The sequence below is a fragment of the Arctopsyche grandis genome, chromosome 4 (genome assembly GCF_051622035.1).
Source record: "Arctopsyche grandis isolate Sample6627 chromosome 4, ASM5162203v2, whole genome shotgun sequence".
Classification (NCBI taxonomy): Eukaryota; Metazoa; Arthropoda; class Insecta; order Trichoptera; family Hydropsychidae; genus Arctopsyche; species Arctopsyche grandis.
In genome coordinates, this window is record NC_135358.1 from 10,541,618 (window position 1) to 10,567,414 (window position 25,797).

Consider the following 25,797-nt stretch of genomic DNA (forward strand, 5'->3'; position numbering starts at 1 on the left):
CAATTGAACAGCACCAAAAACTACGGTTAAAAATAGTATACAATTATCAACAATATATATTTTTATTTTTTGGAAAGAGAATAAATTCATATCACATTGTACAATTTTATTATTTCCTTATCGTATGTTTCAGACTGCAAACTTATACCAATTATTGCTGGATCGATGACTGCGTCAGAATCATCTTATATATTAATGGATGGTCATATCGCAAAAATTGGCTATGCGCAAATAGCATTTGATAATATGTTAAAGTATGTATGTATATGCTAAGATTATGAGGATATATTTCATGTGTGAGCTTGCACACAAATACGCAAGCACTCAAAAAACGAACAAACACACAAATGTATATATATATATATATATATATATATATATATATATATATATATATATATATATATATATATATATATATTTTGTATAATATATGAATAGTAATTATAAAATACGATCCTTTATCGATTAAAGTAATATTTTTTGATCTGAAAAATTGTAATAAATTCGATGAGAAATATTTTATAAATGAAATTCATTATCTTCAGAAATTGGAATGACGCATCTTACTTAATATTGGTGATAATGATGATGAACTGGGGGTCGTTCGGGAAGTTGTCGAACTTTCATTGTGCCATCAGCGCCACAGGAGAATAATCTGCATTGGGCATCTAGCATAATTTGGGTAACACCCTGGCCAATATGCTTGAAGAATGAGCTGCGCGCGTGCTCACCCGGGAAATTGTGCAATGGACCAGTGTTAGGTACAGATGATAACAACCAAATCTATAAGAAAGACATTTTTTAATTTTAATTTATATTTTTGCCATTACGGGTTGCCCCTGAGCGACACATATGGTATTAAACTTGCACATATATAAATTTATAATAATATTCGAATAGTTGTGACATAGGATGGTTCTAGCAATTTTTTGAGGAAACAACAATGAAATCAGACAAATTGGCACACTCTGATACGAAACGATGAACTTGGAGTCACAAATATCCAAATCTGACCAGTATTTCTACTACATAAATACTTACGAATAAATTCTTTGTAATCGAGGTCAACCTAGGGCCTGAACCAGGGAGCGTCTCGATGGTTAGCATTAACGCAAGCACCGAGCTATACTGCTGGCTAGATATGTGAAGAACAATAATATATAACGTATGTAAAACAGTCTTTCATTCTTACCTTAATATCACCATCAGCAGCACCAGTGGCAAATAGATCTTCATTTGGACCAATGGACAAACACTTAACAGCAGAGTCGTGAGCTACAATACGTTCACGTTGTTTTTGAGCTCGTACTTCCAATATGTATACTTCTCCTCGTTTTCCACCAGATACTAATAAACCATGCTGAGGCGCATAGCCCAAGCAATTGGCACCGGTATCGTGACATGTAAAAGCTGTAAAATAATTTATTTCAATAAAGTAGAAATAACACATTTAAAAAATGATTATTCAAATGAACAATAAATACCATAAACTAAAGATTTTTTCTGAGGCATTAAAGAATCCCACACAGCAACATTCTTGCTTTCAGAACTATGTCCAGCTGAAATAATAAATGGGTGATGAATTAAAAATTAAAAAAAAAAAACTATATATGTACATATGTATGTATACTAGTTTGTTCATACACGAACTATTGGTTTTAGTTTAAGTGCGAACAGTCAAAAGCCATGTATCTTCAAATAGACTCACCAGGTGTCACTTGAAACTTTTAGCTGTCAAAACGCCAAGTGTTTAAAAGGGAAATACTACGGAAACCATATTACAACATTGCTATATTTTTCACAAAGAAATGGTAATGACCAAACCACGCAAAATGGCAAAGTTTCAAAACGATCGTAAGACTGTAGGAAATGATACTGAATCGTTTGCGAAGTAAACCTAAGAAGGGGCCTTGTAAAAATAGTAGGTTCTGTAAATTAAATACAGCTTCCTTGCAGTTGTCTTCTACCGTATGAATTATCAGATCAGTATTTCTTAAGCTGTGGTGATATCTGTATTAAATTTTGTATAAAATTATATATACCTTTCAATATGTTTTCACAATAAAAGATTCAATTTTAGAAGTACGTTGCTACGTTAGAAAAAACTAGTGAATTTCGATATCTGATGATTTGAAATTTTTTCTGAATGTTATTTTATTTTGGAATATTATCGATAAATTCCTTGGAAAAAAATTCAAGCTTTAAACCATAAAAACATTTAAAATTAATTTATCAAAATTTCAGATAAAGATACATATACTGGTATGATAACTATGAATGGAAGTTTGAAACTAAATCTTTTAAATAATCCTTTTATGAAGTTTGGAGGATTTAAAAATATATATGCTGTGTTCTTGGCGTTTGCATGAAGTTTGAATAAAAACACAGTGTACAGGTCTGTTACTGAGAGTTGGCGCTTTTATCAATTTAATTTAACAAATGCGCTTGTGTAGTGTCAGTGAATAGGTGTATAGCATGCTGTCACACTACATTCAATAATAAAAAGACGCTCTGTCCCTTTCGCGCGCCACTTCTGTGTGAATACGAGAACGCGCCAACTCTTAGTAACAGACCTGTATGTGTTTACAGCTCATAGTGAGTTAATACTACGTAGATAGAATAAAAATTGTAAAGTACCTGTAGCAACTAAGCTGCAAGATCCAAGAAATACAAAATCTGCTATTCCCTTGTTGTGACATTGATAGGTCTAAGGAAATACAAACATAGATTCAATGCAACACTGCAATTAATATTATATGTTAAATCAAATCTACAAAACTACTTACGAAGAATGGACGGCTTGCATTAGAAGCTACGCCTACTTGCCAGAGAGATAAGTTTCCATCACTATCAGCAACGCCAAATTTGTTACCGTGCTGTGAGAACCTTACCCTCGTCACCTTTGCATAGGTGCCCGGTGGACGGGGAGAGCACACAGCTGCTTTGTGACCCCATTCCCACATCTGAACTGAGCCATCTTGGCCTCCAGTTAAATCTGGATAAAAATTCAAAACAAAAAAGGTTAAATGGATATCAAAAAACTGTCCATTGATATCCATTAACACTTACACAATGGCAATAGAGGATGGGCACTCATTCGTTTAATGTTGTCTACTTTGTGACGCAGAACCTGAAGAAAACAAATTAATTATTAGTTTTAAAGAAGATTGGAGTCTAAATAAATACATGAAAAAATAAATAATTTGTAATTTTCCTGATACACTAATTAATCTAAGATCATTTCTGCACTTTTCTTCTATTCATTTCTGTAATAAATATTATAGATAATCAAAATAATGAAATATTATAAATAAGAAACAAAAATCTTTGAAATAAATCGATACAGTACAGTAATTAATGTGAGTATATTCATACAAAATTCTAAAATTTAATGCGATAAAAAGTGTACAGTATCAAATGGATTATGGTGTGATTAAATTAATTATTCCTTGTTTTTAAGATACATTAAAAGCAGTAGTTATTTGCTAAATTAAGTGTATTGCGTTACAACCCAGTTATTTAACTAAATCATAAATAACTATGGCGTTCAACGTATTACTCATAAAATTTGATGCAATTGGAAATGTACAAGTTGGATTTCAGGCCAAGAAATGAAAATGTGCATGTAATGGAACTGCGTTGAAAAAATAAGATTGATAATTTAAATACACATACTTTCATGAAGGTGAACATGCAAGTTAATCAAAACACTAATATTAATTCAACATGTTACAATAATAATCCAACTCAACTAAGAAAGAAAAATAACATTGTTAAGAACCATTTTTAGTTGGCATTAATCATTTCTAAACATTTAAAGAAACATATGTACATATATTAGTATGTATTTATATACATATTAGTACTACTAAAAATAGATAAATTAAAATTATAAATATCTATCTAATATACACAATAACTTATTTACCTCTTGAAAATGATAGTTTTTATAAATATAAAAGAACAAACGTACAACAATATATGTAAAATAAACAAGCAAACTATGTAATTGATATGGGTTAGTTCCAAGCATTACCTTCGATATCCCTTACACTTAACAATCAATAAATCATAGAAAATATTAACAGCTACTTTAGCATTTGCCCTAGAAACATACGTATATATAAATAGTGTCTATTGAAAATGTAACGAAAATTTTTAAATGAAAATTTTATTTAAAAAAAAAACTAATCCATAAGTTCAATACTAAAAATTTATACATTCAAAATAATCAGAGGAAAATAGTGTTTGTTATAAGAATACAACATGTCAACCAATAGACTGACCGGTTTCATTAGAAGCTTGGAGCGATGGATAATCAGACGACAGTATTTAGCATCATGACAGCCAGGAAATTGAAGTCCTTTCATCTGCTTTCGCAGCAAATAGGAAAATGGTTTCGAAGCGTGAGAAGTAAAATAATACAATAGTGTACATACATACGTACGTTGATAAGACTTAAATTAAAAATACATTTTTATTACAATTACAAGACAACACTGAAGGATAATATGATTTCAGAGAAAATAAACAGGTTATTTCGTTTTGTTCAACAAAGATTGTGGTATATGAAAATCTAAAATGCGTTATAAGGCGATTAAGTAAAATTTTAAAACAACAAAACAGCACACAATTATATAGCAACTCTGTGGCCGTCGGGTGTGAGGTTAAATGATATGATCTGTGCTATCTATCTATAAGAAAACGAGGAAAACATTTATGGCAATTTTAAGGCAAGCGCATCAATAAATGCCAAACGGTTATAAAACAATTTAGTGATAGTACATGGACACTTTTTATAATGTCCAATTTATGTTATAGGTTCTGGCGATTACATCTTCGGAAAACATTAATTAAAATACATATTATGCATGAATTGGCAATTTATTCTGCATATGGGTTAGTAGAGATTATTTAGAATGTACTCACCACGCTGGCACCTCTACCAGTTTGGCCGGCAATTCCAGCCGGAGGTTGAGGAGTTGATGGTGCCGATGGCGACATTCCTCCTGTATTACCAGGTGAAATTGATATGCCATCTCTAAAATGGAAAATATTATTTAAATTAATTTCAATATAACTCGATGACGCATTAGCCAATAATTATGTACAAACGTTTCATTATGTTGGATAATAAGGAATCCAGTATCAGGCAGACTTAACGGATCTTTATCTAAAGCTAGAAGGTCAACTTCACATTCATTAGAAGCCCAGCAATAAGCGCCACGGAGCAAAAGCGATATGTCAATCTCTTGAACTTCTCGGGGACTAGACACAGCCAATAAACCTCCTCCCACCTGAAAGCGAATTAAAAAATTAATTTTAAACAAACATTAAAATAATGATTAAATTTAATATAATATAAAAGTAGAAACGAACTTGAATAAGGCAAAACGCTAAAATGGAATCTTGCTCTTTATGAATTATCCTAACTGGTTGAAGTAATTCACCATCTAGCGAATCGATTTGATTTCCTTGATGATGTAAAGAGTTGACGTTTAGCTCTGAGGACACACTTTCTGCTGTCATGCGACTCTTTTCAGCTGTCATCAGACCCGATATTCGATTTTTCGCAAAGACAGCACGTACGAAGATTTCCTAAAATGGTTCAGACTTAAACATGCATATTTGTACAATTTAATTGATTACACTAAGCAACAAAAAAATGACTGGAGCGAAGACTTATCAACCTTTACTAAGTTCCACTATGATTTTTGTTGGTTAAAAATATATAAACTCTTAAAATTTATATATATAAATATATAAATTCCTTAAATAATTAATTACAAGTATTTTTAAGGCAATAAAAAATCAAAATCAATAGAAAAACATGCGACTATTTAATCCAATACTTATTTTTAGCACAGAAATACTAGATTTTGAGTTGAAAACTGCATAAGCTAAAAATCTGTAAAAATTGCGCATTTTTTTAAAAGCTTATATCTCATACAGGAGAAACCAACAAAAATCTTGTCATATTCGAATTCATTGGGTCAAACTTAGTTAAATCGATTAGTCTCCGCTCTAGTAAGTAAAAAAACGTGATATTTTGTTGTTACTCAGTGTTATAAGAACATTAATTTACTTGAACGGGTTCTTGATGCACTAGATAATTCCATAAACGCCTTGCTGGAGCTGAACTTGCCAAATTGGAATTGAATGGCGAATTATGTTTTTCTAATAAACAGCTAGAAAACACACATGTATAAAATATATTCCAACACTTAATTATAATATAATGTATTAAAATATAATATAATGTAGTAATTAAAATGCATACAGATATTTGTTAATAGGTGGACCTGATGTTTGCTCTTCGGGAAAGCAACCAGGAATGTAATTTGGTGGTATTTCACGAGAAACCAGATGTTCTGTCAACTGTATTTGCCATTGCGACAATGAGCGCAAAGCACCATGCACCAATGGACTACCGACTGCAAGTTCTGTAAAAAAAAAATACTAATAATATATTTTGAATTAAAAAAATAACACAATTCGTGGCTTGGATTATTTATTAACCTTGCAGTTCTATTCCAGCAATATTAAGAAAATCTTGCAACTGTGCTTGAGCTATTTTGAGAACTGCAAGTCGCATTACATTCCACGAATATGAATTAGAATCGCAATGCTCCGTGTTATCTTTTCGTCGTTCGGCAGCGCTCATTCTAGGTGGAGCATTACTTAAAGGATCACCGAAAACATCTTCTTCATCTTCATCTTCTGCATTGGAGTCAGCGTCAGATGCTACCGATTCAGCAGAATCATAATCATCACCTTCAGGATCAACTTGAGTAGTAGGCTAAAAAAAACAACATTTTTCTTCAATTTGATATATAAGTATACAAAGAAATAGCCTTTAATTGTTTATGTATTTACCTTGACCAAAAGGTAAGACACAATACTCATAGCTGGCGGTACAAAGTGTTCACGATAAGTCGGACGGCCTTCTTTGATAGGACCTGAAGCTGTATTAGGCATTGGAGAAGCACCTAATAAACGCATATTGAGTCGAGCTCTGTGTGCTTGCACCATAGTCCATAAACTTGTTCCTTCGGGTCGTTCCATCGGTGTAACATTAGTTTGCTAAAATTCCAAACATATATTGAGATAAAAATTACATTCTATCTTAAAAGAAAGCTAATAAAGAGTTCAATTTACATTTATAGACGCTGTTCTGAGTAGTTTTTTGACACCGCCGCCGTATAACGAAGCCCACGACTCTGCAGAAAAGCGTTTCGACGCCAAGCGATATAACAAGTGAGCGTCGCACACACGAAGTGCATACATTAATAAAGCCATAAAACAAGCAACAAAGGCTTCACAGAGGAGCACTCCCAACCTCGGCGTGTCATCATCGCCCTCTCTCGCAATTAAAGCGCGCAAATTAGTAACACCTACAAATATAAACCATAAAAAGTGTGAGTAAAAAGTGGGAACGAGACCAATTTAACATTGTCAAATTATGTGACAATACCAGGCCATTTGTTCGGTGGTGTAGTAACAGGCATAGAATCGTCAGTGGACGAATACCTTCGTTGGCGACCACCCATCAAATGTGAACCATGTGAAGACAGTCCACTCAATCTTGATAAACATTCCATACCGCCACTGAAGAATAATTTAATTTTTGTTATATAAATAGTAGACTTTATAGAATCTTAAATAATGGAAAGTAAATAAATACTTACACTTCATGTTGTGGATGTGGATGTTTCACACTGAATGTGTCGGAATCGCAAAGACTCTGATAAATGCACGCCGAGAGAGCGACAGCTAAATCACGCAATGTAAATATAATGCCCAAATTACTTGAATTTCTCATCGGCAATGGTAGGCATATCATAGTTTGTAGCATGTCATGAGCTTGTGCCTAAAAGCGTAATCGTTTTTATTAGGAACTACGTTCATTTAAATCTTTTGTTATGTATGTATAAATGAAGTGATAAATACCTGCAGATGTCTGACAGGATCTGCAACAACTGTTTTGGAACATGCTACAGTGGCTGATAAAAGGGGAAGGGTAGTTGGGAAAGGTAGTGGACTGAGTAATTGTTGATGTGATTTATCTTGTTGCAACTCTTGCAGCAATAAAACGAGTTCCATTCGCACAGAAGCTAATCCTCCACCACCAGCACCTTGCAGACTACAATACGATAGAAGAGTTCGAAGCAATGTTTCGTTGGCTGGAAGGGAAACAAAAATGAAATAATAATAAAAATGAATTTAAACATCAAATATAAAAAAGTCTGATATTCATAAAAAAAATTACCTTTCAACCATTTTTTTCTTCTTACAGCACGCTGGACTTTAGCTTCGAAATCCATTTTTTCTTGTAATAACACTTGGTGAAGTGTAGGTCTTTCTTGGGGTTGATGTTGCTGTTGATGACTCGTTTCTTGCTTGTGTTGCATTAATTGTTCAACAATATCGGGCAAATTAAGTCGACCGGTTGGTTCATCAGGCATAGAACCAGGACCACCGCCAGTCGCATAGCCGCATAGTTGACGTAATGCATCGACTTCTCTTTCTAGCCATATGTAAAGTTGATATCGCAAATGGCCACCTAAGAACAACAATAAAAACAAAATCGTATAAAATACAATAACAAAAATTTTCGATTTTTCCAAAGTATATTGAGCATACCGTCTACTTCAAAACCGGTTGCCAAAGTTGAAAGCTCTTCCATTAAAATTTTTAAACAAGCTACAAATTTCAATTGCTGAGCCATTATATCAACAGAGTTGCTCGATTTCTTATTTTCGTCATCATTTTTTCCAGGTTCCACATCTTTCTCTTTGGTATCTAATTTTAATTCTAAAGGTGGTGTTTCTGAGCCCTCCGAACTAAAACATGAATGAAAATTATATTTTTCATATCACTCTAACCCAAATAACTGTATTATACTCATACTAACTTTTTTTCATCATTATCCCAATTAAGTTCAAGATCATCATCATCAGCATTTAATACTGATTTAGGTGGTGCCCCCCAGTCCATTGAAGGAGCACCCCAGTCCAAATCATTGGATTTTGCTGGTGCCTCACCTAAACAATTGTTAAGTAATATATTTAAAATACATAAAAATTTATAACTAATAATTAAATTAAATTCCAAAATATTGTACTTTTGGTTGCAGCAGTTTTTGTCGCAGCGGGCGATCCCCATTCAAGTATTCCAGTATCAATTTGGGTATTCTTTTTTTTCAATTGTTTGGCAGGACTAGTAACTGGTTCATGATCATCTAATATTTTCGATGGAAGCTTGCTTAAAACTTCTAATGCCAATGCTGGGCATCCTGCTTTGAAATGGCCATGAGCAGTTGTAAAATATAATCTCCTTTCTAAACGTGTGATGCCTTCTTCACCATCTTGGAGTACACCGACACCTCCACCCTAAGTAAAAAAAATATATACATATACATTTAATTGCATTAAATGAAATACGTGTACAATATTGTTATATGTATAATATTGTATAAATAAAATAAAAATACCTGTGTGGCCACATACTGTCTCACTAAAAGTGGATGAGTTCTTAAATAAACATAAAAGTTAAAAACGTTCGGATCTGCCTGGGGAATTCCTGTTGCGCTAACGCATCCACTTAAAGATGATTCTTCGTAAGCAGGATGTAAATGACCACCACGAGATATAAGTAATGTGGCTAAACTTCCCGAATAGTCTTTCAATAACCACAGAGCCATAGACCGTAAGAACGGATCTGGATGAGCACGAGCAATGTCCTGATTTGATCCATCAGCGTCACATCTAAATAAAAATGGAAAAAATTTAGAAACTATAAAACAGAAATGATAAAACCAATATTGTATGTATGGCTGAACTTACCCTAAAATTTCCTCATATAGCAATTGCTTAAAGCTGTCTGGCATTTGATTGTCTGATTCATAAAGTTTGGCTATGACCATAGCTAGTTGTAAATCATTGAGCCGTGTCAATATAACCTAAAAGGTAATTGTAAGAAATAGTAAGTACATAATTCATTATAAAATAAATGCAAATGAAATAATTTTAGTATATTTTAGGGCACCTCTAATGCATCTTTAAGTGCACCGCCCAACAAGAAGAATGCTGCTGCATGTTCAAATCGTTGTTTTCCAAGGAGAGCAAAAGCATTTTTCAACGCAGCTTTACGCCATCTTTCTTCATTAAAATTATTAGAAAAGAACTATAAAAAAATAGTTATTAAAAGTATTTTTTAAATATATTAAAAGGTAAAAAAAAAAAACAATGACAATGTGAAAAATTTACAGCTGTCATTTTTTCATCTCTTCTGGATCTGAAAAGACCCCAAAGTAAAGCTTTCTTCCTCATAGCTAAATAATACAAAGCTGCATCCATTGGATTTTGTTGAGTTTGATAGGCAGCACGTGCAATCCTATCAATGCACGTCTTCAATAATGCTGGTGATCGTATCCACCATCCAGCACCTATGAAAAAAATTCGGATGTGACCAACCCATGACTTTATCTATGTATTTGAGGAATATAAGAAGGTTACAAAACAAAATTCGATATTGAACCGATATTGACACATTCACACATACCGGCAGCACTATAAAATACTAATAACTATGACAGCATTTTCGATACAAATTGAGCGCAAATGTATAGATAGAAGTTGTACTTACAAGACAAAAGTTCTACTTCCGGTTGTCGGATTTTGTTCAATTTTTTTTTATTACTTAAACTTATTATCAGTATTATACACAATAAATATCAAGAAGATTAAAATAATTTAAAAGGTCCTTCCGGTTGACGGATGCTTACCAAATTTTATACATAACTTGGTATTAAACTTAAACTTTTAGATATGGTATTTCAGTTCAATAAACCAAAAGGTGTCTGAGAAAAACATAAAAAACCTCGATTCTCTAGAGTAAAAGTACTATTTCCGGTGCAGGTAAAAATATTAATTTATAAAGATTATAATTTCTATTACATGTAAAACAATTTCAGTCCGATTCAATTAGCGGTTTGGGAGATAATTGAATTCAAAAACTTAAAAAAATGAGGACACATCATTTCCGGTCAACTTAAAAATTTGAAAAAAATTTACGTAGTGTCGATAAGAATTTTGGTAACCAATACTAAGTTTCAGTTCGATAGGACTAACGGTGTTCCCCAAAATAAACAGACACACACACATTTTTTCTAGATCATGAAAACGTGATCAGTGATCGATTCTGAGTTCGAATCAGTCAAAATCTCGAGTTCGAATTTTCGCATGATCACAAAACTTCATCTATTGTTACTACGTACATAGATAAAGTAAAAAAACACATTGGGTATGTGTATTTTATTATATTTAATAAGTTATGAATAGCACTAAAATTGACAGTAAAACTTACCCAATTCTTTCAGTATGGACCATTTTGGTTGATTTTTGGCGTATGATGGGATTAACATTAATAATTGCTCTTCACTTTCAGAGTGGAACGCCCATGCAATATTAGTTGTACCGACACCTTGTCGCTGAAGAGGAGCGCGCTGAGCTAGCGGCAAACAACGCAAGAGATAACCATAATGTTTCATAGCAAGTAAAAATCGCAAGCCGCAATCATCCAAAGCATCTGTAAAATAAAATTAATCATACAATTCGAAATTATTAATCTTAAAAGAGATATTTTATAGAATGCTCAGACGCCAACCAGTTGAAATGTCTTCATCCTCCTGAGGAGTTTCAACCGTTTTTTTCTCTTTTTTCTCTTTCTTATCTTTTTTGTCTTTTTTCTCTTTTGCCTTAGACTTTTTATTAGTATCACCAGTCTTAGTATCAAATCTTTCAGCGAAATCAGTATTACAAGTAGAAACAGTATCTGCTAAAGCTAACAAATGCATCTGATCAAGAGAACTGAGACCAGGAAGATGTGTGTGTGTAAGAAGTCGAGAAAGCATACGACCTGTAATTGAAAATACACATTTGTAAAATAATTACATACATTAACTATACAAACCTCTATGAGTTACATAAACTACAAATACAATTGTATTAATACATACCCTGGCGAGGGCCAAAATGTGACAATCCTTGTCTTTCTGGAACAGAAGGTCTACGTTCAGTTTTTTTGGGGGTCTCAGACTCTTCGTCTTCTTGAAGAATATCATCCAGGTCTTCGTCAGCAGAGACATTCATATCAAACAATTCATCGTAGTCCTGCAAATTTATAACATAATATATAATATGTACATATTTACAAAATATTTCAACATTTTTGAGAATATTGATTGTTCAATATGTACCTTAGTTTCCGGTTTTATAATAAGATGTCCGGGACGTTCTTTATCTGCTACGAGAAGTGTCCAAAGTGGCAGTGGTGGAATAGAAGTAATTTCAGCGTAATCCAATTGTAATTCTTCAGGGATTTGCTACAATTTTAATTAATTAAATATCATAAATTTGTGAAAATTACTCAGCACCAAGCCAAATGTTTGTGTATATATAAAATAATTTTACACTAAAAAAAACTATTAAAATGGAAAATTAAGTTTAAATTAAAAACACGGAAAACAAAACTTTTACAATACATTGAATCAGTCATCAATGATGATCATAATACATTTAAGAAATTTAAATACACATGTACTAATATAAAATCAATTCAACAGAATCCAGTTAATTGGAACACATCCAGGATTAGATGCTAGATCACACCTAGGCTATTTGCTAGAATACATCTATACTATTTGCTGGAATACATTTAGGCTTTTTACTACAACACAACTGTCCAATTAAGTGAAGCTTTATATATGTAAGTTCAAGAGCTGTCTAAAATAAATAACTGTCCTGATAAACAGACAGCCCAATTGACTGGAGTCAAATAATGCCACAAAATTGCTGTAAAAAATTAATCATTAAAATCATGTATTATGGAAAATATATACATAATAGTAAATATTTCGCATTTTTTGATGCTATCACAAAATATAAGGAAATCATTTTTTTCTTTAAATGTGCCCATAATTTGAGTCAACATGCATAATAAAAAATAGTCGTGCTTTAAAAATAAGCATTTGCAATACCGATGAAAAAAATTGCAAACTAGAAACGTCACGAAAAATCTAATAAAGATTTTATAAGCAACATATTATACACATTTACAATTAATTCATAGAGACAATCATGCACGGGCACATATACGAATGTGCTCTGTTTAGACATAGAAACGTACAACTAAAAAATATATTTTATAATTATTAACATCATGCACATCGAATCAAATATTTTAAATTCAAAAAAATATAATATCACTTAGTCAACAACGTCACATAATAATCATAAAGCCCATTATTAATCTAATTGCTTTATTATTAGTTTTATGTTTGATGTCATGTTGATATGACAAGTTTGATATGGAAAATCTTTAAAATCAATGAAAATAGTTTTGAAAATGATCTGAATTGATAATTAGTAAATATTATTGTAATATCTATACCGATTAGGCATGACTATTATATCATAATGATATTTTAATAATGTATATCGTACCTGTACCACAGTGTCCATGGGGGATGCGGTGGCTCCAGTTACGTATGAGACAGAAAGAGTACGGGATCGAGACCATCCACGCTGAAACAAACATGCTCATACTACAAACAAACAGTCACAACCACATATTCCAAATGTACATGTAGACTTAATAGAACGTCCAAAAATGATTTTCAAGCGATATACATACATATTCATAAATTTAATTTGAGTAGCATCATTTACAACATTATGTCTGTGTATTTGCAACAAGCCATATTTTTGGACATTCTCATATAGAAATATAAAAAGTGATTGAGAAATAGAGATGCATGAAATGATTACGAATAAATAATATTTTTTCATGAATTAATTTAAATACTATAAAAATGACAAGTCTCTTTTATCATGACAATTAATTAATTGAGTTTTTTGATAGTACCTCTTACAAATTTGAGTATCATGAAAATTAGTATTGTGGTCTAAATTACAATAAATAAAGTATTTATTAATCAAAAAGATGAGATGCAACTTACGTATTTTAGAAGCAGAATTTTCTGAATATTTTTAATGTATAGTAAAAATCAGTGACATGAATGAAAAATATTAGATATTTAAGAAAAACAGACAGTGTGATCCGAGTGCATTTTAAAAACATTGAATTTAAGCATTCTATATTTGCCACACAAAAATATCTAAAATAAAGTGCACTTTATCATTACCATGTATGTATAATAATACCACACCAATAATAATAAAAATTTACTTCATAAAATGCGTGAATTAAAATAAAGGCTAGATAAATACATATACATGCTATAAAAAAATTAACAAAGTTACCTGTCTCGTAGCACTATCATCATCACCAGTTGAACTACGAGAATGTAAGGAACCACCAATGCATCTGAAAAACAGAAGCGTCAACATTTAAATATTTGTTTATATCAAGGATAATAGTTATTTGAAGCATTTTAAATAATTTTATTCATTACCTTACTAAATGTGCTAATATTGCTTTGACCCATCTAATTTTTCCGCTATTAAGTAATTCCATCAATTGTTTGGGATGATATTGAGGCAGTACAGGACAAGCAATTCGGGAAGCTTCAAAAAGACCATAATCGGGCATATAGTCAAGCAGGGGCTACAATAAATCACAGTAACCAATTATTAATAAATATATGTATATACAAAATAAACATTCTTTAAATAATTAAGTATTACTTACTTGCGATTCTGGTTGGTTAGCTTTTCGTTTTTTGGTATCACGATCCATTAATTGTAAGTTCATTGAAGAAACTCTTGACAAATGAGGCATAGAACTGACGTGTGCTAATCGACGTCTACTTTCACCAGCAGGTCGGAGATCCTCGTCGCGTAAGTTTCGCGTGTCAGGCCCATCTTCAGATTCCTAAAAATATATTTTATACATGATGCTGTCTTCAATTGATAAAAATCGTATAAAATTTGTATTAAAATACACACTTGGTGTATTAAATGATGACTTGATGGAACGCAATTCTTAGCATCAGGTTTCCACTGGGAATACACATGCATTTCCGAATCCATCCCAACAACCAGTATACCATCTCGAACCCACGAAATCTGCATAGGTAATGGTGGTAGCCCGTCAGCTGTTTTCAGATCAATCACTCGCATTTTCATCCAACGAATTTCATCAGCAAAGTGTGGTGCTGCTAAAGAAGATGCTTTGCGCAACAATGGCCGATTTGCGTTCATTGACTCCTTCATTGCCTATGTACAAGAATAATAAAAAAAAGGATCAGCTTTAAAACAGGAAAAATTTCAATAAATACATATTATATATAAAATTTAAAAAAAAATCATACTTTCATATTAGCTTGTGCTAGATCACTGGAAACTGGGGTGAATAACAATATTTTAGAACCAACAGCTACAGTCAAGATGTGAGACCCGTCTTCTTTAGAAACCCAATCTAACTGCACTAAATGCTTTTGAGTCAAAGGACAAGTGTTTCCATTCTCTGTAATACTTTTTCTCAACGATTGGAGTGTGCTAAATGAAGGTACTGCTAATAATCCCGGTTTAGCAGAATCAGGAGATAAACTTCCATCACCATTCCTAGGAGTTCGAATATCCTCATGCGACAAATTTTGTAGTACCTAGAATGGTAAATAGAAGTACATATTATACATATATTTCAATTAAAATAACAAGGAAAGAAATTAATAGAAAATTCATATCCAAACCTGGGCCACTTTTTGCTTCTTTTGTAAAAATCTGTTATCATACAGGTAGCTGAGATCCAAATTGGGGTCGACTCTAACACGTGGCAAATGAATATTCTTGAGATGAATGGTATCTTCAAGGAGCCATTCTGATCCACCGGTACTTTCACACTCGTAAACAGCAACACATAAATTAACATATCGAGCTGGATCAGAACTCAAGCCATCAGGTCCATGGCGTCCCGGCCTTGTAAATGATTTGCCATGCTTGAAAGCGCAAGCGATACGTCCGGAGTATGCAGCACTGATATTTAGTGGTTGACCTAGACAAAATTTTAGCTTATAGTAAAAAATAAGACGCATTAAAAAAAATGATTCAAAATTAAGTTTACCTGTAATATCAATGGTTGATTCTTGATCCTTATTGATCATTTCCCATTCATGCCAATTGTATTCATACTTTCCATGACTATTTTTGCTAACATCACATTTCCAAAATCTATAATAAATGAAAAGGAAAAAATTAGAATGTGCATACAAAAATATAAATGAGAAGAGGTTAGTAAATAAACACAAAATACATACATATTATGTTAATATATAAAAAATTATCATTACCTTATTGTACTATCTGAACATGCTGTAGTAACAATGTAAGGAGCGAAACATGCTGGATATATAGATGATGAACTTAAATGTCCAGCTGCTGGACTTGCATGAATTACCTCTACACCAGGAGGGAGGGGAAGTTCACAAGAACAAACCTAAAATTAAATTTCATTAAATATGGACAGTTCATATATGAGCCGTTGAAAAATAATTGAAAGTGGCATAACCCCACTTTTCATCATTTCGAGAAATATCTCGCAAAACATTTAATATTATGTTTTGCGTTTAACAATATTTAAAAATACTGGTGGCCTGTAATACGTTTATTCTGCATTTATGAGACTCTGGACATATCGAATTTTAATAAGTGATAACAATTATTGAATTAAGTCAAACAGAAATAGTGTTTTTGGAACTGAAAATTGGAATTCAGCCACTTTCAAATATACCGGCTCATATGTACAAGGAAAAAAAATCGTTTTACCTTAGTAGTAGTAATTACAACGTGGGAAGATGTTGTGGCTGCAGCAGGAGCAGCATCCTCAGCAACAGAAAATGACTTTTTGCGACCATCAGCTCCTTCGGTGCCATCATCAACGTCTTGTATGAGAGCACTATCTGGCACGTACATCATGCTTCCGGTCAATGCATCAGCTGTAATTTTCATATAGAAATGTAAAAAATAAAATATGTAATATCATGTACAGATTTTTTTTGTAAATACACACCACTATTGTCTGGTTGTGATGCAATGACTAATCTCCACATATGAACTGTAGTACCCGTTGTGGTCCGCTCTAAAATTACAATGTAAAATGGCTCTTCAAAAACAGCAGACTGCTGTAAATCAACCATTGCATCTAATTCCGATTCCATGAGGCTAGGCGCACATTGATTGCCTGCAATCTCACTGTTTTGAATATTTAATCTTTCTCCTAAAAACAAAAACAAATAAAAAAAATGAGACTTTCAATCTTAATTCAGACAAAGATCGATTGTGATATTAAACAAATACCAGTAATAAGTTGTTCTTGGAAAACATGTAAAAATTGAGTGTTATGCCAATCGTGAGTAGCATCAGCAATAGCATCCAATTGAATAACGCATCCAGGTCTTGCAGTAGATTGTTGAGAAACAATTTTAACTCGATCATGTAACGGTGTAGCATGCACACCTTCCATTGAAGACTCAGTAGAAATCGAAAGCATTGAATCCTAAATATGAAATAGGTTTTATTAATGTTCAAAATATTTATTAACGATGATGTAATACAAAATTACACTTACAACCATACTACGGTGACGTCTTTCAGAACTAGCAACTTCAGCTAATAGAGTTCTAGCATCGATGACAGCCTGATAAACTCGAAGGCTTTCACCATCACTTGCAACAAAGCAGGCTGATGGAGAATTGGATAGATTGCCAAGCGTGGTACTGAAATAATTTATTGTTATTTAATATTGAAATTTTAGAAAACAATTTTAATTACTGTTAAAAAATGATTGATAATACCTTGGGAGTAAAGTAGGAATCCATGCAACGTTACTGAATGCAGAAGGATGAGGGGAATTAATTCGAGCCAATTCTCCGACACCACCTGATCTAGATAAAGGTCCAACTGCATCGACTCGCCAAAGTATTAATTCAGAGCAGAAACCACCACCATCTGCGTTGTTATTATGCATCGGTGAGTCAGTTTGGTTCCCTTGTAAATGAGGATCGCGTAGCATAGTACCAGGTGAAGGGGGAGCTAAGTTAGCAGTTGATGTTACTTCTGATAAATATAAATAGAAAAAAGGTTAAAGCATTTATTGGCATTAATGATACATATGATAGTGTTAAAAATTTACCTGTGGTGTTGTGATGGCTGGTAGTTAGCAATAAAGGTAAAACTGGATGACAAGTAATATCGTTAACTCTAAATCGATGACCAGATGCTCTAGAAGCGTGCCCTATAGATAATACCTAAAAAATAAAAAAACACAATAAATTTCAATATTTACGATCAATAATGCGTATCATACAAAAAGAAAACGGTAGCTACCTGTGAGAATTTAGATTTGTCGGCAAATGTCAATTGCCATAAATTTAATGTCCCATTTGCGTGATTTGTAACCATTGAAATAACAGGGCAAGGGGGAGCACTTAATGCAGCTCTATGTTTAGTATCATTTGCTTCTTCTTCTTCAGCCTTTTCTTTTGATTTTTTCTCCTCCTCTTCTTTGGTGTCTTTTTTGTCTGCAAATGTTTTAAGTTTTTTTAAAAATATATTTCAATTAAAAATTCAGTACTAAATGGAAAAATCATAATCACCATCATTTGGTTTTTCTCCATTTTCACTTGCTTGTGGCCATTCAACCTCCTCTTTTTCTTCTTGAACACTAGCCAATGGTGTCAAGACTTCATTTGTGTTAGGATCTAAAATAATAAAAATCAACCAAAGAGAATCAATAAAATCTATGTTCGTATAGATGTATGTAGTACATAGGTAATTAAAATAGTTTACCAGGATGACCCGACCCGTCTGGGGGTTTAGCAGCTCGTTGTCTAACATGAAGTAATAATCCAGCTGTGTGATACAAAGCAGCAGCTGTAGACATCGTAGTAGCATCACCCAAAGGAAAGGCTCCAGGTATACGAGTACTGAACGAAACTTGAGCTTGACGAAATGACCCAGGATAATATTCATCCAACCATTCTACTAGCCTAATGTACAAAAAAAAAAATATATATATATATGTATATATTATGATAAAATGAAAACATGAATAATATTCTATTGAATGAGTTATTATGCAAACCATATAAGAAAACTTCCATCAATTGGATGAATGGAAAATAGTAGATCAGGACTGTGATGCCAGTCACGAAGCAAGATTTCTATTTTTGTATCTAGAGAATCTGGAATATTTGTACTGGTGTAGTCAGCTGACATCGAATTGAGAGATGTCGTATTGGATAAACTGTGATTACCACTGCCTGAAAACATATGTCGAATACGCACTGATTTAATTTAATCATACAATATTGCTTCAGTAATCTAGTGCTTAGTTTCAAAACATATACGATAGATATGATGCATGATAACAATGAAATGAAATGTAGTAGCACAAAACCATTCACACTTATTTTGCAAACATACAATTGTTCTATGGTGCTGTACCTATGTAACAAAAACGTAGGTGAAGATTCTACAAAAACTATTACAAAATAAATGGAAATGCTTCCCCTTTAAAATGTATAGTAAAAATATACACATATTTCATTAATTTTTAATGTATAAATAATAGGTATATCAAATGAGAAAAAAAAATTAAAGTGAACATATTAATATTACTTAAGGAGTTATTAATTCTCAATTAAAAAAATGAATGTTAAAAATACAAATGTACACATTTTCAAAATCATTATCTTCCCTGTGAAAATATAATTTATTACTTAAAGCTTTTTTTATTGGATTCATTCTATACACATACATATACATATTTACACTATTTGGTGTATACAAGCCTAAACTATATGTGCGTGAAATGCCTCATCATGCATTCTTATGCTAAGACAGATAACAAATAAAAATTTAAATTGTGCACAGAAAACAAAAATAAACGTTTAAGACAGATTTGTACACAAAACGTGTGCATGTTATCAGACTATTTAATGAGACCTGTATTTGGTTGCTCATCACTGTTGCTTTCATCTTGTGAACAAGATTTGTTAATTTTTGCTGGTTTTTTTTCTGAAAGATAAAATCAAATTCCGGATATTAAGAATTCTCTCTAAGCTAATTATTGAGATCGTATGAAAAAGCGGAACGATTCCTTCAAAATACATATATAATTGACACGATACTTATACAACCTATGAAATAAAATACTCATATTGTCATGAATGAAATGGTTATATGAAATCGCACGAAAATTTATGTCAATTGAATTCATTTTGATCAAAATATGTTAAATAAATGTTTAAATTATATATAAAAACATACTCATTTCTTCATCGGGATGATGAACGTTATGATTTGGAGCCTCGGTCAACTTTTCTTCAGCTTCTTCTTTGTCTAAAATCTAAGAAATAACAAACAATTAAAATATATATATGTAAAACTATTATACATATGTACATATGAGTGTAACTTTTTGGATGCTAGCGATATTTCAGATTCTCTATCGAAGACTAGATTAGTGACAAGCTTGAATAATTTAAAATGTGGTGTTAGCGGAGGATTTCACAAAAATAAAAACATGTTTCAATCGACAATGTGTTTGGCAGTTTACAAGCAAACTCGGATCCACAATATATTGTCGAATAGCATCCAAAAAGTTTGAAAGATAAATAAAATGAGTACCTTTTTGGTTAAGTCGTGAAGCAATTTTTCTGCCTGAAGTGTGAAATGCATCTCTTTGTTGTGTAACCAATGCAAAATAAAATGAGGTCTGGGCGTCAGATTGTTGGTGCTGTTTGCACGCATAGACGGAACAAGAGGTATATCTGTTTCGGCATTAATTGATGCAGCAAGATGAAAATGTAAGCCTACAATAAAAAAATTGTGATTAAGTAACCAATTATGTATGTATGTATATACTATTATCAAAATATTATTTATTTGATTAGAATACAAACCAGCCGATGGATAATTTGATTGATAACTATTGTGGAAATCGTGAACGCTGTACGTAGATGGTAATGTTGGAATCGGAGCACCGAGATGTTGCTTGGACGTTTGAGCCGTCCGACGGATATGAAAACATGTTCTAAGAAAACAAATAAAATTAAATGGTTTTGTTTTCAAATGAGTACTGGATATTCAAATTAAAACGTAAACAAAGTATGTACTTCATATGTTTAAGCCTTTGCATAAACCTATGCTTATGTCGATGAGCTCTATTTCGACCAGTTTGATTCGTCAGTCTTCCACCACCCGGTCCCCATCCTTCTTCGGGAGGCAGTGTTTCTGCCCATACCCGACAAATGTTGTCTAGACAGGAAGTTACTAACATGTTACCGACACTTCCCCTGGAAAATTAAATTGATTATTACTTTTTCTAAAAAAAAAATGGTAAAATTAATTAGATTACACATTTAAATATTATACTTCGGCATGTATTTGCTAGTTTTTCTCCATGACAAATGTGTAAGAGCTCGTGGATGAGCAACATATATAAATCCATAATTTAGATCTGTTGGACCAGTAGCGTGTTCATTAGGTTTTGATGAAAAACGAACTGAAATAGTAAATGAAAATTTATGGTATTTTCATATATTGAGCAAATTCAATAGAAAAGAAAACTAAATAAACTAAAATACCTTTATTTTGATACCATATTTTAACTAAACGATCATTTTTCCCAGATGTAGCAAATAAAGTTCCATCGGGAGAAAAAGCAAGATGGTAAGCAGGAGTTGCAGTATGGCATCTCCATACACAAATCCAATTCTAAAATCATATAATTTTATTTTTAAGAAATTTTTGTTCAATTTGTAAACAAAACTGAATAGATATAAATATTACCGGCTCTTCCTCTTCATGATGTTTTATATCTTTTTCACTACCACCAATCTCAAAAGTAACTCCATTACTTGCTGAAAGGTTTAAAATAACACTATTGAAGCAATCAATTAAATGTGCATACATATAATGAGTATAATATGTGCAATTGTCTCATTACATACCCGGTTCTTCCTCCTGTAACCTAACTTGATGCCAAAGCTGTAATAGTGCACCTCCAGTGAGAAGGCGAGTACCTTCTAGATTCCAGGAAACGGCAGTTAGAGGGCCAGCAGTGCTTAGCCGACCTGTTTGCACCCAACGGTATTCTAAACCCTGAAATCCATTACAGTTACGTATAAATACATTCAAACCATACAATTACAATTCTAGTGAAAATAAGAACAATTTAAAAATAAACTAACGTGTGAACAACTCGTATGTATGAGAGGAGTGGGTTCAAATATGCAGACTTCACTATCATACGCAGCAGCAATCTTTCCCGTATCTGTACTGCAATCCAGCGAAGTAATTCTAACATAGTTATGTACTGCACCGGGAATAATTTGCACCCGTTCAAAATTTGATGCGAGAATCACTATATTACAACCCGCCGCGTATGCCTGAAACATGAAATAAATTATTATTACACATCACATGCTATATTGTTCGAATGTTGAAATGGATGAACACTAAAAACTGAAAAATAACCACGAATTTAAGAGTAGACCACTGAAATGGTTAATAGGAAAACATGTTCAGCAGACATTTCAGGGTCTCATCATTCTAACTTGTGCATAAATTACTTGCCTTATAAATAACAAAAGTAATACACACATATATACACCCGATACAATGGAAATTGTTATATAACGTCTCAACCAAACTCGTATAACGACCGTTGCTGAATTTTTTGAATATAAATTAAATTTGCTAGAAACTGTGCGGAAAATATGTTAAAAATTAGCAGGGTACGTGTATGAGCATTTTGTATTTCCATACCGAAATATTTTGTAACGAAAACGACTTTTTTTCATACATACGTATTTAAAAGATTGATATGATACATTAATATCAATTAACTTACATATCTATCAGTTAATGACACTACGTTTCACCTAGATTAATCATGTTATATCAACAGTCATAGTAAACAAGCACACATGTATCTTGTTAAAAGTTTTGCGAGAACTCGTGCAAAAAATGGCAATTTTTCCATTTTAGGAACAATATAGTTATCAAATTCACTATCAGTTGTTATCTGATATGTTTTATGTCTCAAAATAACATAATTTATAGGTTCCTAAGAAAATTAAAGTTTCATAAAAAACAGTGTAATATAAACATAAAAGTCACATTTTTTGCTAGCATAAGGCAAAATATTGTAATAATTAACGTGACAATTAAAATAAAATTTTCTACATATAAATTACAAGTTTTCAAACAGAATGTAAACGCATTATAACTAGTTTAGTTTTGAAGCATATGTTGTTTGACAAAAACCAGTTTTTCTCTTAAATACATTATCTAGTTGTAGATATACAAAAATATTAAGCAATTATTACATTACTCAACGACTATCACACATATGTATATCAATAGTGTGACATTGGAAATTACGAGATTAGGGCAGTAAAACTGCAATGTGTTATGGACTATATTTTACCAAAATGCGTAATATTAATATGGAAATTTAACAGCATCCCAGGGCAGTGGTAGTGAACCTGTAGCGCGCGAAAATTTTTTGACAATTATGTAAATATGTATGTACGTATATATTTTATTACTATTATTGATGAAAAATAGTTTTTACTTTATTTTTAAAAAACATTTTGGGGTATTATATATATGAATAATATAGAAAATACTTAAAATAAAAGAAACATTGATTTATTAAATTACGCGAAAACTGTTGAGCAAGGTTGGTATCAATAGTAAAATGTAAAAAAACGGTTACTTTTTGAAAAAAATTCATCTGTGGCGCATTATAATTACATACGAATAACTTAATTAAAATAAGCTGCATGTTTTATTTATAAAATTAATCAATGGAACGAAAGGGGGAATACTTATCACGAATCACATGTTTTATGGTCCTAGGAAAATACTTACATTGGCCCTTGGGTATTATGTAAAAGTTGAATACAGCTGTTTTTAGTACAATTTTTTAAATGGCATTCGACATTTTTTTTAATTATAATTTAGATTCTTGTTTGTATGGGCCCAAAAAGGTTAGTCATCGTTGTCCTAGAGAATATTTTAAATAGTGTGGGCCAAATTTTCGAGGTTACTTGAAATAGCATATGGCAGCAATGTTTTACAAATAAGTGTTTATTTATTTTATTTTTTTTTACTTTTTTGTTTCTCAATATTTAGTTGTTTTACTATCACCGGTAACAATTCGGTTTTGAACAATAGTTTTTGATATACAATATGGCAATCCAGACATAAAGATAAAATAAATGCATTAGACGTATTGTACGTTTTGATTTGAATATGGGTAAAATATATTTATTTGAAATAATTCGAAGATTTTTATTTTATTTTGAACATATTTATTTAATAATAATTACATTCAATAATTCAACTTAAAATATTACATTTTATATGGCAACCCTGAGTGCTTAAAACGTTTTCAAAGTGTGTAATTCATTTGTTTTTATTTTTTTGTTGGAACGATTCTTTTGTCGCAATTGTTTGGTCAAAAGCTCTTCACGGTAACTAGTCCAACGTTCATTGTGACAATTCAATTTTATTACACCATCGAGACGAGCGTAAATGAAACGTTATCTCCAATGTAATATTTGTAGAAGAAATCGTCATTCCGAAACTTGTACGGAAATAAACAAACGACAATTGGATTTAAATTCATAATTAACGATGTCACGAGCGTTCACATTGTTTTCGGTTGTCAACAAGTAGTGGCGGGGTGGGGTGGGGTGGGGTGGAGTGGAGGGGGGGAAGGGCACTCGTCGTCAGCTGATGCGTAGGTGGGAGGGGGCGGGGGGCGCGGGGTTACGTAAGCGGGGGTGCGGGGCGAGGGGGTGGGGTGTCTCACCGTGAAGGGCACTCCCTCGACGGAGCCGACGGCGAAGCAGGTGTCGCCGGCATTGCAAGCCCCACTCAGCACCTGGTGGCAGTCCATGGCCGGGGGCGCCCCTGCCCCTCACCTCCTCTCGGCCCAGCGATGAGAGTGACACTCGCCCCAGCAGAAACAGTGACAGCAACTGACAGTCACAGTTGCGTCGCGATGCCCTCCGTCGACCGACACCGACGACTCAACACTAACCACCAACTACTGCCACTGAAACTTCGGCATACAGACGCACTCCAACACATACACACATTTCCCCTCATGCCCGAGCGTTCAGCTCCTTCGGCCAACTTTTCAAGCAAATATCGATCACCGCTGTCGCTATTCCAATAGCACTCTTTCATGCGCTTCTTTTCTTCGTTCATTTGATGGCGAGTTCGTTTCGAATCTACGTCTTCCGGTGTACCGTCATTCGAGGGCGTCAGCTGTCAGCCAGATTTACTCTAAACATACAGTTGCACTTTGTATTTATAATTCATATGTACCTACTGGTTCAGTGATTATTCTGCAAAAAAAGCGATATTGCGCAAGTCACTAAAATCTCGATCACGGAGCATTTGGCATCCAAAATCTCCATCAATCCAAAGGTACACACGCGAAATATTGTTCTAACGAGAATTCGAGTGCCAGAGTTATGTGATTGAAATTTTAGTCACTTGAGCGAGATCGCTTTTCGCGGAATAATCCGTTTACCGTATCTACTTACCCCTCGAATGAAATAGATCGATACCTTTTAGAAATGCGGCTTTAGAAAACGATATGCGTCACATATTGTTTAAATGAGTGTGCGTATTATGTGAATATTTTGCAATATAATGAAAATGTGCAATGTTCAAATCATATTAAAACAAATAAAGCATTCATGAAATGTAAAATTAGCACACTAGCTTCCATAAATATAGATAGATC

At 32.8% G+C, this 25,797-nt stretch overlaps 2 protein-coding genes across 2 annotated transcripts in view; both read right to left on the reverse strand.

Moving 5' to 3' along the window:
• Positions 1 to 420: 420 nt before the first annotated feature.
• On the reverse strand, positions 421 to 25,151 carry Rbcn-3A (rabconnectin-3 alpha). The gene is made up of 60 exons (XM_077428652.1): positions 24,853 to 25,151; positions 22,220 to 22,417; positions 21,980 to 22,130; positions 21,819 to 21,889; positions 21,614 to 21,743; positions 21,402 to 21,531; positions 21,143 to 21,322; positions 20,930 to 21,060; positions 20,655 to 20,839; positions 20,295 to 20,373; positions 19,108 to 19,285; positions 18,813 to 19,012; positions 18,620 to 18,724; positions 18,351 to 18,544; positions 18,157 to 18,271; positions 17,819 to 18,080; positions 17,593 to 17,740; positions 17,322 to 17,520; positions 17,035 to 17,241; positions 16,791 to 16,960; positions 16,316 to 16,461; positions 16,090 to 16,196; positions 15,719 to 16,020; positions 15,338 to 15,631; positions 14,973 to 15,242; positions 14,716 to 14,898; positions 14,480 to 14,631; positions 14,328 to 14,391; positions 13,509 to 13,589; positions 12,263 to 12,388; positions 12,023 to 12,176; positions 11,671 to 11,922; positions 11,371 to 11,592; positions 10,272 to 10,450; positions 10,051 to 10,188; positions 9,849 to 9,964; positions 9,497 to 9,770; positions 9,128 to 9,395; positions 8,918 to 9,047; positions 8,647 to 8,846; positions 8,273 to 8,566; positions 7,954 to 8,186; positions 7,692 to 7,873; positions 7,478 to 7,611; positions 7,162 to 7,397; positions 6,880 to 7,086; positions 6,523 to 6,802; positions 6,284 to 6,446; positions 6,089 to 6,191; positions 5,383 to 5,601; positions 5,119 to 5,300; positions 4,933 to 5,044; positions 4,290 to 4,373; positions 3,073 to 3,133; positions 2,790 to 2,998; positions 2,641 to 2,710; positions 1,488 to 1,562; positions 1,196 to 1,413; positions 571 to 786; positions 421 to 488 (listed from the first exon to the last, which is right to left on the reverse strand). Exons 1-59 carry the CDS (start codon positions 24,937 to 24,939, stop codon positions 571 to 573), a joined length of 10,056 nt encoding a protein of 3,351 aa, XP_077284778.1. The 5' UTR covers positions 24,940 to 25,151; the 3' UTR covers positions 421 to 488.
• Positions 1,488 to 25,797, reverse strand: part of LOC143910245 (zinc finger MYM-type protein 1-like) — a 727,250-nt gene continuing 702,940 nt past the window's right edge. Inside the window, exon 4 of the mRNA XM_077428634.1 lies at positions 1,488 to 1,607. The gene's annotated coding sequence lies outside the window, so the exon portion shown is untranslated. The remainder of the gene's footprint in view (positions 1,608 to 25,797) is intronic.

Bases quoted from the DNA above. Each gene is read 5' to 3' on its own strand.
- Rbcn-3A (XM_077428652.1), bottom strand. From the start codon at position 24,939: ATGGACTGCCACCAGGTGCTGAGTGGGGCTTGCAATGCCGGCGACACC. The intron at 21,061-21,142 runs GTACATACTTTG...TTGTTTTCTTAG, and splicing joins CAAAGGCTTAAACATATGAA to AACATGTTTTCATATCCGTC. The intron at 20,840-20,929 runs GTTTGTATTCTA...TTTTTATTGTAG, and splicing joins ATCAAATTATCCATCGGCTG to GCTTACATTTTCATCTTGCT.